General features: G+C 44.8%; 1 protein-coding gene across 1 annotated transcript in view; it reads left to right on the plus strand.

Moving 5' to 3' along the window:
* dock3 (dedicator of cytokinesis 3) overlaps positions 1–13,689 on the plus strand; it is an 86,121-nt gene that overhangs the window by 36,078 nt on the left and 36,354 nt on the right. Inside the window, exons 5-6 of the mRNA XM_076147105.1 lie at positions 5,948–6,003; positions 8,897–8,993. Of these exons, the coding sequence (XP_076003220.1) occupies positions 5,948–6,003; positions 8,897–8,993 (153 nt within the window). The remainder of the gene's footprint in view (positions 1–5,947; positions 6,004–8,896; positions 8,994–13,689) is intronic.

Genomic DNA, 13,689 nt, shown 5'->3' on the forward strand with positions numbered 1-13,689 from the left:
ACATGACAGCATCAGAGAGTGCAAACCTCTGCCAAGGTCGAACAATTCTCTCCCACTTCTTATAACAGCCAAGACATGAATTTTCATGACCCCTTGACCTTGACCTTCCCACAGCAGCTTCAATCATGCTGTATCTTTGACACTGTATCCATTAGTTGAAGGGATATTGATGGAAATACCTAACTCTATGATGTACATACATGTTGTGTTCCTTGACTATTGAAGGCATGAAGGCATTGTGTTCTTGACTCAACCAGCAGGATCTCAGCCAGATGAAGTGGTTGTTGCCTATTTGCAGCCCTACCAGGCAGCAGCTACGCCTGAATAAATATGGCTCCTATCTGCCCTTCTGACTGCCACACCATAGGGATCCAGATCCAGTGGTAATGAGTGTTTTAGTTTGATGTCAGTTTGTACCGCTACCACCTAGTGCTGACACAGGATACGCCGTCTGAGTGGTTGTGTACGAGCTAAAAATGTTCAATCAAATGTTAAATGTTAAAGCAGGTTAATTTAACTCCCACATCAACACAACAGAACACACACACACACACACACACACACACACACACACACACACACACACACACACACACACACACAGTGAGTCTGGAGTTACTGCTCACTCATTGCAGCAGAATCGTCTGTGTGAATATTCCCTCGTCAGACACACAAAGGAGAAAGTTCTGTAGTTGTGATGTAATCACTGTTATTTTGTCATCACAGCCCAGTCAGAATCACTGAGCCAAATTACAGAGCAGAGTACTTTTTAATGCTGCATGGAACGCTATGCAGCAATTACACAATACATTCACTCACTAACTCTAACATAGACCAAGACAGAAGAGGGAAACAGGAGAACACAATGGAACTACACACTCCACTCCAGGAGAGCAGAGTAGAATAGACTGACATAGAGAAATGGAGAGTTGAAATGGTCGTATGATTTCTATGTAGACTTGGATGGAGTAGAATAGAATAGACCATAGTAGAGTGCAGTGTTAGAACAGGTATAGACAGTAGAAGATTGGAATACAATCAAGTCTTGGTTCAGTGACAAGTAGGAGTTCATCATCAAGATAGTATTACTTATTTGCAAAAAAGACGAAAAGTTAGAGGATATGATTGACAAAGCAAAAATACGACTTATAAATGTCACAAAAATGGAACTCTGCTGCGAACTAAGTATTTAGTACAGCCATCAGGACAACGCAATAATATGTGGGTGATTAGTTATAGTCTGACAGGAGGAGAGAGGAAGGTGAAGAGGAGGGTGATGGCCACACAGAGTTCACCACAAGGTTTATTTTCCAGCTCCAGGCAGAGGAAGAAATGAGTAGAATAAAATAAAATATATCACAAGCTTGTCAGCATTTCTGAGCAGTAACACATGAATAGAACTACTGCAAAGGGAAAAGGGATGTCAGAGAAGCAGAAAGTATGATTTTAATTAAGGAATAAAGAAGCGAGATGAGGGATGAGTGAGAATCAGAAAAAGGCCATGAAATCTCAGCCGACCCATAAAGTTCAGGGAGTGTAGTAATTTAGTAATGATACAATCTGCTTTCACACTTTGACACGTTAACTGTTTGGTGGTCTCCGCACTCGGCTAAAGCTACCCAGCATCCATCAGAGCAGATGAACTGAATAGTACCCAGCAGATCCTGGTTGAAGGGTTTCTATGGATCTTGGTTGAAGGGTTTCTATGGATTCTAGTTAAAGGGTTTCTATGGTTCCTAGTTGAAGGGTTTCTATAGATCCTAGTTGAAGGGTTTCTATGGATTCTAGTTAAAGGGTTTCTATGGTTCCTAGTTGAAGGGTTTCTATAGATCCTAGTTGAAGGGTTTCTATGGATCCTAGTTGAAGGGTTTCTATAGATCCTAGTTGAAGGGTTTCTATGGATCCTAGTTGAAGGGTTTCTATAGATCCTAGTTGAAGGGTTTCTATGGATCCTAGTTGATCACTGAAATGCAACTTTATTAGAAACAGTTTGGAATTGACCAGTGCTCTGATCATGTAACAGTGTGTTTTAGCTGAAACAAAGACACACCTCCTGACCTCTTAGATTTCAGACTGTATCTCTTTAGCTCTTTAGCAGAGGCTACATCCAAAAATGGCAATTTAAATAATTTATGATCGGAGGCATTTTACCACTGCAAAGCAGTAAGGTTACTAAGCCTATCAATTATTTAATTGTCTAGCAAAGATAGAGAGGCAAGACAGGGAGTTGATGGTTCGGGTGGGAATTTGCATTTAGATTTAGTCCTTGCCAAGTTCTGAGATAAAAAATGCAAAGAAATGCTAATATGATGACCGCTGACCACAGTTGCAGCCTGTAATGAAACTTTCTTTGCACATTTTATTCATCCCATCTCCTTCATTGTTTGTGTAAATTCATCCCTCATCCCGAGCGGTAATGTATTCCATCGCTTCCCTGCCAGTTCAGGGGTTGATGGGTTTCCTTCTTCAAAACAATTTTATGAGCCTGTTGCTTTATAGTGGTGGCTGTTTTTGTATTATGATAGTTTAAACGCTCTTTTGGAGCATAAAATTCAGTAGGAAAATAAATGTCCACAGCACAAAAATATTAACATGCATCAAATAAACCAAAACGAGGTCATTTGTTTTTCAGTCTCCGTGAAAAAAAGGACCCAGCTGGTGAGAGGAAGATGGAGACCTGTGGGTTGAATGTTTGTCATCCATGTCGACATAATCTCTTTCCAAAGAGAGACAGAAACGTCTACACAAGAGCTAGAGGAGTGAGATAGAGAGATCTGCGTGTACACGGCTAAGACCTGAAATCTGCCAAAAAAAGGGTTTTTATTTCAAATAGAGGGAAGATGAAACTGCAATGTAAATGTTGCCCAGGTCTGTTTCGGCATGGAGGAGTACTGAGATGGCATGGAGGAGTACTCAGATTGGCATGGAGGAGTACTCAGATGTTGAATAATTCACAGCAGCAGTGAAAAAGTGAACCCGCAGCTTTAGAGCCCAGGCTGCTGTGTGCTCAGTCCTTCCTCTCTAACCTGACTGGATCCATGTGGAGCCACTAATGAATTCCTACCTGCAATCCTGCTTTTCTCCTTCTCCGGTTGATAATATTCCTTTCTCAATCCTAACACGCTGCACCTCCTTTCTATTGGCGTCGTCTGCGTCCAACCTCCCGGCCCGGAAAACTTGCAATTAAAATAAATCATATTAAAAATGCTTGACAGGGTTTGGCCTCATTAATATCAGGCCTGTTGTGAGTTGGAGCACTCAGATAAACCCAATCACATACAAGTTACAAATCTGTGTTAGTTTCCTCTAAGAATATCGTTGGCCAGTCTAACTTCAGTCTACATCTTCCTCTTTACACACAATGCAGTAAAATCCTTATGATATATATTGCATTGGTTAGTTTGTGTGTGTATGTGTTAGGATTGTGTTGTGTATGTATTTTTATGAGATTTCGTGCAGAACTGGGCCGTGGGTTTAGTAACAATTAATTTGATTATGAGGCAGATCCAGATCATAGTTTTTAAAGTTATTCAAAGTTTGAATCGTTATTTAGAGCAAGAATCCAAACCACAAGGCTCACTGCTACTGGATGGCACATCAACAACGTTCATGATCTGCCTGTTAAAGTTCTGCATAGATTTCGAGAACTGTTCAGGAGCAATCAATAAAGACTATAAACGAGTTCTGAGTTGTTGTGTGTGTGTGTGTGTGGCTTCTCAGCTCGGCAAATTAGTGACGTTCAGCCTTGGCGAGGTTTAGCACTCTCGTCAGCCTTTCGTTCACTTCAGTCAGGACTCGCGGGACAGGAAGGTTTTGGTGTTATAATGATCTACTTCCCTTCCTCTCACTCTGCTCCCCATTACTTAACTGTACACCTTCAGTTTCTCTGCTTTCTTCCTTTTCTTTCCCTCTTTGCTTCTCCGTAGATCAGTCTTGGTCCATTTATTTGTTTATCCCTTCATGCACAATATCTCATGAGTTATGATGAAATTCAGGGCAATGATGCCATAACTGTGTTCCTGTGTGTGTGTGTGCAGCGCTCACATTACGCAGCCCAGCCAGGCACATAAATGAAGGTCCACATAAAGTGACATATTTGTGCCTGACTGTCCTAGAGGCAAAGTACATTATTATAACTAATAAACATTCATTTATTATTGATATCTCTTTGTCTATTGTCTCCGTGTCTCGCTGTTCTCGGTTGACCTTTTCATGTTGGAGGCTTCGTTGCAGGCAGCTACTTTAGAAACAACAAACACATCTGATGACCTGCTGCCATCGCGACACAAACACGTCATAGCAGGTAGCATCAGAATAGAGCCGTGGGGTGTTTGAACACACTGACCTGTTAATAACCGTCCGGTGTGTGCAGCTCAGTCGGCAGAGACTCCTGAGCATCTTAACATGGTGCTGTGTTCAATTCATCTGGCTGCAGGAAGATCTGTGTGTTTATTGTTTTTGTTCTACCTTTTATACTTTAATACTGATGATGGTTGTCGTAGAAAACTGCTCTACCTATTCCATCTGACAGTTGGCCATTTGTCAGAGATCTCTTTTATTTCACAGATTGCCCCAGAAAGCAGCTGTCTGTGTGTGTGTGTGTGTGTGTGTGTGTGTGTGTGTGTGTGTGTGTGTGTGTGCAGCCTCAGGTCCTCAGTTTGAATGCGACCAATGCAGACCTTGGTGTCAGTCAGTGTACTTGCACATTCAAACCGCGATTACACTCTAATGAACAGATTTCTTTGAAACATTGCGTAAACACGATAACTGCCGCTAGCAGACAGACAGACAGTGGGACAGACAGCCAGTGCAGATTGAGCCAGTGAGTTTGGATCCCAGGAAGTCCAGGCACCGTGCCGCCAGTATCACGGTGAAGCTATTTCCCAAACGGTGTGTGTTTATTGCAGTGGGCAGACAGGTAATTGAGCGACCTGAGGGCAGGACCGTCACCTCTGAACCGCTCCTGTCACACGCATGACTGACCCCAGTTACTCTATCCCCTTCTCAGCACCGCCGCTCTCATCGCTTCCCCGTCTCCCTCACCTGTTCTTTGTCTCTCCTGAAATCACATTCACAGCAGAACAACCGTCGCCGCTCCCCTGCATTTTATTACGTAACGTCGTCGTCTGACTCTGAAAGGTCGTGTGACAGCCGCAGCGGAATACATCTCTGTCGACAGGAGAAGCAGCTGGAACGTTTCCTAATAGACAGCATTGATATTATGCATGATGGCACAGGGTGGCTTCCTCTCCAAACCGCCACGGGCCAAACTTTCAGAGTGCAGAGAGGACGAGCATCTGCAAGAAACACACACACAAACATACACACACACAGGAAGACAGACAGGCAGACAGCGGACAAACAGACAAGCAGGCACACACTGTACATACACTCTGCACAGGCATCTAAGCTGCCTAACAATGATGGAACAAATGAATAGGATACACATGATGTTTGTGTACATCAACAAATATCCAGGCACAAATACACACACAGACAGAGACACACACACACACACACACACACACACACAGATCTCCTCTCTGAAAGTTGTAGCAGAATAGATGCTGATCACTCGTGCTGCAAAAAATGCAATTTGTTATTATTAAATGTGTTTTGTCGTCATTAGTAAAATGTTTGATTCAGAGTTTACTCTAAAGTTCAGTAATAATGGAATAAACATTAAAATAATATGACACCTATGAGACCCAGACATTCTCAGTAAGAGAAATGAATCTTCTCCCCCTCAAAGCGCCGGTGTTGCTAAGAGATGGATGAGGAACATGATCAGCCTCAGCCAAAGCTTCTGTGATGTGACGTCTCACAGGTTACATCATCTCACATCTAAGCCAGGATTCTACATACAGAGTCACAGTAAAGCAGCTATACAAGGAACCTCACAGTCAGTCTCACTCTGTTTCCCCTTTTTGTCTCCATGTGCCCGCAGGGAATCTTCCCAGCGAGCTACATTCACCTGAAGAAAGCCATCGTCACCAACCGAGGGTGAGTTCACTCTCTGCACACCTCTGTTGTCATGGTTCCTCAGTGTAATCTCATTCTTTTGTTTTGTGTTATAGTACATCATCATTGAAAGGTCAATGTGCCACAGCAGGTCTGGTTTTGTACTTAAAATGATGCAAACATCTCCAGAGTGCTGCTGCAACTTTCTCTTCTCTTCATAATTGCAGGAAATATCAACTTCTGTCGGGGTTCAGTGGTTTTAAATCTTCTTTGTTTCTGACTCTCTTCCATGTTCAACAGGACACATTTTAATACATTTGCATAATAATGGAGGAGAAGCCTCAGATTCAGATTCATCAGAGTTACATAGCGTGTCCCGATTTGCAGAGTTCCCTTTAATTAAAGGAAGCGAGAGCAAATTAATTGAAATTACAGAATCTTTTACTGTTTTAAGTGTTCCTCCAGGGCACAGAGAGAAAGTTTGAGTGCAGAGACTTTGAGTGTGTTCTTACTGAGTCTGAGGAAGGTTACTCAGGATGACAGAATGAACTCCCAAAGTCAGCCAAGCATCTCTTGACGGGAGAGTATATGTACTATGAGTGTGTGTGTGTGTGTGTGTGTGTGTGTGTGTGTGTGTGTGTGTGTGTGTGTGTGTGTGAGTGTGTGTGTGCGTGGGAAACAGTTTGGGTTGTGATCATAAGTGTTGTTTACACCCAGGAAGCTTCAGACTAGGGAACACTTATTCATCGGCTAAATGTGGCAGCCTGCGATTAAATGCAATAATATAACTTTATATGCTGACATGCTTAGAAAGAGTCCTGAAACAAATGAGCAACACAAAAGTTTAACTTTTTTGTGTGTAGACTTACAATACCGAAACCGTGAGAGTGAAATACGAATGGGGATTGAGATGGACAGATTGAGAGGGAGGACGAAAGTGGCATCTGAGGGCAGAGGGAGGGAAAGTTCAAAAAGAGTGGAGGAGATGACAGAGAGTAGAGAGGAGAGGAGGGGAGGGATGTGCTGGGAGGAGGGATGGAAGGAAACATGCTCACATAGAGAGATGAAAGGCTGTTGTGAGGGTTCAGGCAGGGTGAGCGAGTGAGAAGAGAGGGAGGGAGGGAGGGAGGGAGGGAGGGAGGGAGGGAGGGAGGGAGGAGGACAGACGAGAGTGGGAAGAAGGGAACGAGAGGGAGAAGGAAGGAGGACAGGATAAAAGAGGACACGAGACAATCAGGTCTGAAACAAACAGTTTCAGGTCAGAAAGAAAAGAGAGTCAACAACGGGTAAATGAAGGGAGAATAGAATGGAAAGGAAGGATGAAAGAGGAAGAGAGGGAAGATGAAAGAACGGAGGAATAAAAGGTGATATATGAGAGAAGTGGGAAAAAGAAGAAGAGAGTGAGGAGGAGCATGGAAATGTCATTAGACATATGAGGAGCGGTGAAGCGATAGAAGGGGAGGAGGAGGAGGGGAAGGAGGGAGAGAAGTGAGTAAAAGTAGAGCAGGGAAGAAGAGGAGGAGGAGGAGTGTCTCAGGTACACATGTAAGTAATGTGGGTGAAATCAGCAGGCAGCTGAGACTCTGCAGGGAGATCCAACAGATTTAGCATACAGGCTCTGATAAATGAATCATGAGAGGGAGGGAGGGACAGGGAGAGAGAGAGGGAGATAGAAAGAGAGAGAGAGAGAGAGAGAGAGAGAGAGAGAGAGAGGAGACAGAGAGAGGGAGAGAGAGGGAGGGAGAGAGCGCGATAGCAAAGAGAGAGAGAGGGAGAGGAGACAGAGAGAGAGAGAGACAGGGAGAGAGAGAGGGAGAGAGCGTGATGGCAAAGAGGGAGATAGAAAGAGAGAGAGAGAGAGAGAGAGAGAGAGAGAGGAGACAGAGAGAGGGAGAGAGAGGGAGGGAGAGAGCGCGATAGCAAAGAGAGAGAGAGGGAGAGGAGACAGAGAGAGAGAGAGACAGGGAGAGAGAGAGGGAGAGAGCTTGATGGCAAAGAGGGAGATAGAAAGAGAGAGAGAGAGAGAGAGAGAGAGAGAGGAGACAGAGAGAGGGAGAGAGAGGGAGGGAGAGAGCGCGATAGCAAAGAGAGAGAAAGGGAGAGGAGACAGAGAGAGAGAGAGACAGGGAGAGAGAGAGGGAGAGAGCGTGATGGCAAAGAGGGAGAGAGAGAGAGAGAGAGAGAGCGAGGTAGAAAAAGAGAGAGAGGGAGGGAGGGAAAGAGAGAAAAAGAGAGGGAGAGAGAAAGTGAAATTTTGAGAAAACAGAAAGTTGAAAGCGTGTTAGCATTCAGCCGCAGCCTAGCTGAGGTCCATCTGAAGCTGCAGTGGCTGACAGCACAGACTGATGATAAGCAGCTCCTCTCAGACGAGGCTGTCACTCTCTCTCTTTTCTCCTGTGCCGTGTAGCTTCAGCAGCCTCTCGTCTCCTCCCTGCATGCAGACGGACGCGTGCCATGTTCTTCTCTTTAGAGACACTGCACGTAAACTCAAAGTGCCTCTTGAATCTCCCATTATCCCCTGATGCATGAAAGCTTGCAGGAGTGCAGGGAACATGTGGAGACACAAACACAAGCAGCTGGACTCACACATCCAGCAGCCACATTCAATTCAGCTCTCACTAATGGAACCTGACGGGGAACAGCCATCCTAGAAAAACATTTCCTTCCGGAACATGAATGAGACTTTGGATGGAACCCCTTTGGTCTCACAACTTCCTTCGAACTAAGATTAAATCCCAGAATCCTTTGCAGTAGGAGATCATGTTAAGTTAGAACAGGGAAACCTCTGAATAAGGTTTTAGTAGGTTGGGCTCAGAACTTATCAATCAAATGTTGTCTACTTGAGCTTACCCTCAGTGTGAAGGATAGCTTCTTTTCTTAAGTGAATAACGTGTGTGTGTCTGTGTGTGTGTGTTCCTGTCACTTCCCCCTGCAGGCCACATGAGAGCGTGTTGCCTCTTGAAGACCCCATCGTTACCGAGGTGACGTCGACGCTGCAGGAATGGGCCTTACTGTGGAAGCAGCTCTATGTGGTAGGCAGCAGCAGCACTTTGCTCACACTTTGTCACTGCCAGACTTTTAAACAAGACGCACACACGAGCCGCATGGAGCCGCCGGCGTCAAAAAATACTTCCCCTCATTCTGCTGCAGCAAAATGAAAGCGTGTGGGCTCTGTGCACCTGTGCTGACTGCCCGCTCATGAAAGCACACATGGATACACGGAACACGCAACCAGTAATGTGCGGCCCAGACGTCTCTCTCTTGCTTCTCTCACGCTTTCTCTCACACTCAGACACGGTTAAACACACACGCACACACATTCAGGTACACACTCTGGATCATGGTGACAGATGGACATCATGCATCATTCAGGCCCTCTGTCCTCCCGCATGTAAACACACAGACTCTCTTTTCTCTCCTCTATCTCTCATGGTATGGAGTCAGCATCATTTGATCTCTCTCTCTCCCCCTCTCTCTCTCTCTCTCTCTCTCTCTCTCTCTCTCTCTCTCCCCTCCCTCTCTCTCCTCTGTTTCTGCACCACTCGAAGCATTGTGTGCATGCCCTTTGCACACTTCCATAGGGAGATGAAACATGTGAAGGGAAGTTTGTGTGTGTGTGTGTGTGTGTGTGTGAGAGAGAGAGAGAGAGAGAGAAACAGGACGAGAGCAAGGACGAGAGAGGGTGTGTTTGGTAGATAAGAATTGGCAAGAATATACAAAGGAAAGATGAAATTACAGAAAAGAGAGGGAATGAGAAAAGAGACGCTGACAAAGTGGATCTGGGTGCAACTGAGAATGGAGTGAGAGAGAGAGAGAGAGAGAGAGAGGGAGTGAGAAGAGAACAACAGCAAAGAATGAGACAGAGAGTAAAGACAACTGAGAAGACGGGAGACAAGACGATGATGCAGAAATGCAGAAGGGAGGAAATTTAAGAACAGACAGACAGATACAGCAGGTAGATAGAGAAAGAGAGAGAGAGAGAGAGAGAGAGACATGCAATGACACTTTAGCTCCTTTTCTCTCTCTCTCTCTCCCTTCCTTCCATCTATCTCAGTCCATCTCTCACCTTCTCCAGCTGCCCTCATTCTTCCTCTTCCATTGTTGATTTGCTGATGTTAAAGTGAGTAAGACAGCAAGTGCAATGCTGTATTTGTGTGTGTGTATGTGTCTGGGTGTGTGTGTGTGTGTGTGTGTGTGTGTGGGTGGAATAGATGTGTGAACAGGAAGGAGGGCGGAGAGGGAATGGTGACAACATAACAATGATGGAGGGATGGGAAGACATGGATCAACACAGGAGACATTTCTTGCCAATGTTAAATATGTGTGTGTGTGCGTGTGTGTGTTTTTGCCAAGACGATGAATGTGTGAAGCCGAGAGGAGAGAAGGCGGAGGGGGAGGACAGGAGAGATACTCATTAGGAGGAGACGGAGGGAGGGGAGTTTGTCCCTGTCCAGCTCCTTTAGTTTGATCAGGCGTTGACATTCTGCTCAGCTACATGGGAGAAACCACACACACACACACACACACACGTTCACATCATCTAATGCCTGTACTCTTCTTATAATTGGGTATCTTGAAATCAGTGTGGTTTACAAATGTGTGTGTCCCTTGAGCTGTTTGCTGATATCACAAACTCGACTCTGTGTTTGTGTGTGTGTGTGTGTGTGTGGGTTTGGTTCTCCGTGGGCCGCTGGAGACGAACTGGCCCCAAAGACAAACTGGGAGGTGATGAGGAAATACAGACCAAAATGGTATGAATTGGGTGAAGGAGGCATAAGCAGCTGAAGGACCGGGTGGGTAGGACCGGTCTTGATTATGAAACACTGAGCCGTACTCGTGTTTGGGAACAGGAGTGAGCAAAGACAAGACGGTTCCCGAGCAGGAGTGTATCTCACTGCTGGTCACACTGCATTCCATTCTTCAGGACAGGACAGATAAACATCTTCAGCCTTTTCTTGGCTATTGGAACGTCAGGCCAGAATCCTTTAATCTAAACACGGACAGAGAATTGATTGAACAGCTGGAAGATGAAAGGTGAAGAAAGAGAAGACAGGCAGTTTGGGCTCAAACAGTAAGAGAATAAAGTTGAAAGATCGTCTGTTAAATGATTCCTGTCTCCTTTCCTACAATTGCTAAAAAAAAACAATACTCAATGAAATCAGAGTTGGGAAACAAAGAGAAGAGAGAACGCTCTTTAAATGAAAGTCTCAGAGGAACAAAAAGAGGTGACTCAGGTTTCCTTCAAATAATGAGCAAATATTCATCAAAAGGAGATTTATATACTTTGCTCCGCCGTGTGAGACGTGGGACGCCTTTCTTTGAACGTCTCAGTTCTCAGACTGCAATGTCTGGACATAATTGTGTGAATAAATGTGTTTGGCTGTGTTGGTCATAGAAAAAGCTTTGAAGTATGCAACAGTAGAGAGTTAGATAGACAGATAGAGAGTTGGTGGTGTTAAATCTCAAGCTCTCTCTCTGTCTCTCTCCCTCTCTCTCTTTCTCTCTCTATCTCTATCTCTCTGTTTCTGTCTGGTGTCTGTGTGTTTCCATGAATTGGAACGATTCCATGGTAACATCAGCTGAGGCTTTGTCTGTGTGTGCAGTTGAATGCAATATCGACCTTAATCCTGTCAAAATGGCTCCAACACTCTCTGTCTCGGCTCGATTGGAAGTAGACGTGTCCTTGGTTCTACTCTAAGAAAAACGTGTGTTATGTCTCAAACAGGTGCAAGGGCCTGGAAGCGCAGTTTGCATGTCAGTTACTCAATCACTAGGATGTAGAGAGGTGGAGGACGAGGGAAGGAAACGGTAGAGCTGTAACAAAGGTTCTGAGGAGGAGGGATGGACGTCTGGAGTGGAGGCAGGAGGAACAAAGGGCAGGTTATGGACTGAGACAGAACGAGAGGGAAACAGGGAGAAGGAGGAGAATTTATGAGACCTTTACTGGACATGGAGGTAATTGAGATTTTACAGCTCTGGTCCTGTGTCTTAACAAAGCAGGGTCAGGGATCAGCAGGACCCGGAGTCTGCTTACACTGAGATTAACACAGCTTTCATTCAGTGTGTGTGTGTGTGTGTGTGTGTGTGTGCTTCTTCAGCAATTCACACTTCAGAATTTTATCAAGGTTAGAAATTGAATGTATCGGGTTACTAGATTATAAACTTCTGTTTGCCCGTGGGCTTCATTATTTAATAACAGGAATTTGCCAATAGCAATATATTCATGCTTAAGACATGAATACTTCTGCATTCAGGCCATACTGCAACACACAGCAGTTCTTTAATGGCTGCCTTGAATATTTTCCCTAATGTCCTTAGAGTGTGTGTGCTATCCTCTGAGTGTGTGTGGGTACTATCCTCTGAATGTGTGTGTGGGTCTGTTGTATCAGGGATGCTGGACTGGCGTTTCACAAGCTTTTGTTTTTATGTTCTTTTCACAAAATACTGACATTCAAAAGGAGTTATATACCGACGGCAGCTCTTTAAATGTGTGCTAAGCCTGCAAAATGTCAAGGAAAAAGATGCAAAGTGTTGATTTTCCTAATATGAAGTGGCTCTGACCTTAATGCTCACCAAGCACACGTCGATCACGGAACATTAATTGGACACTGTGTATGTTTGGTGTTGGAGCTTGTTTGACAGCTGCTTGTTATTTTGTTATTTGCTTCTAGCTACGAAAAATGTTAGGGAGAAGTAGGAGCCTCCTTGAAATACAGGTTCCAGGGCAGATGCCTAGGAGGTTCAGTATGAGGAAGAACCGTGGACCATCAACTGAGCCAGAAACAGCTCCTGTCGCTGCTCAAAACATCGTGGCTGTGGGTGTGAAAGCCTTGAAAAAGACTAAACCTTAAAAGACTAAAAGCTTTTCCCTCATCATAGGCCCCCAGCATGTAGGTGATAGATGTCTATACCCAGGATTCATGCAGCACACAGCGTCAGCAAATGTAGTGTATGGTGTTTTTATGTTAACTGATACCACAGAAGCAGGAGAGGAAGAGGAGAGGAAGAGGAGGCATTTTTCTTTGCATTAAATTCTACGAGAAGAACTCTCCCGGACATCCAGCTCTTGTCCTCCGTCTCGCTGTATATATGTCTGTATGTGTGCAGTATAGGGCTGAGCCGTCTCCACCCGCAGGTCACGAGCTGTCACATTCAGGGAGGTCTGAGTGACAGCTCTGTGCGGTGAAGGAAACAGAGCAGTGTTACAACATCGCCTCTGGTTCCAGCCTTGGACACATATCTCTATGTGTGTATGTGTGTGTGTGTGTGTGTGTGTGTGTGTGTGTGTGTGTGCGTGTGTGTGTGTGTGTGTGTGTGTGTGTGTGTGTGTGTGTGTGTCTTTCTTTCTTTCACTGTATTTCAGCAGTGGATGGACTGTGTGGGCAACAGTCAGTCGCCTCAACGAAGAAATAAATCAAAGACACCAACATCACCCTGGTTATGTAGTTGCTGTTGGGTTTCTCTTGTAAATAGCAGAAGTCATTCAGCACCAGCGTGTTTCAGACTGCAGACGTTTCACAATCTAATTTTAGTACCGACAACCTGCCGACCTGAATAGGCAGTCTTCTCTCCAAAACTCTCAACACCGAATTCCTCTCCTCTGAGAAATCATTTGGTTTATTTTGTGTAGTTTCTGTCGTTAATTGAGCTCAAAACGTCTTTAAACTCGAGAAACAGTTTCAAACCAATCAAGTCGTTATCATGCTTCACCCGGCTACATGCAAGGCA

This window comes from Genypterus blacodes, unplaced genomic scaffold (assembly GCF_046128005.1).
Source record: "Genypterus blacodes isolate CSIRO-AG114 ecotype Tasmania unplaced genomic scaffold, CSIRO-AGI_Gbla_v1 ptg000037l_1, whole genome shotgun sequence".
NCBI lineage: Eukaryota > Metazoa > Chordata > Actinopteri > Ophidiiformes > Ophidiidae > Genypterus > Genypterus blacodes.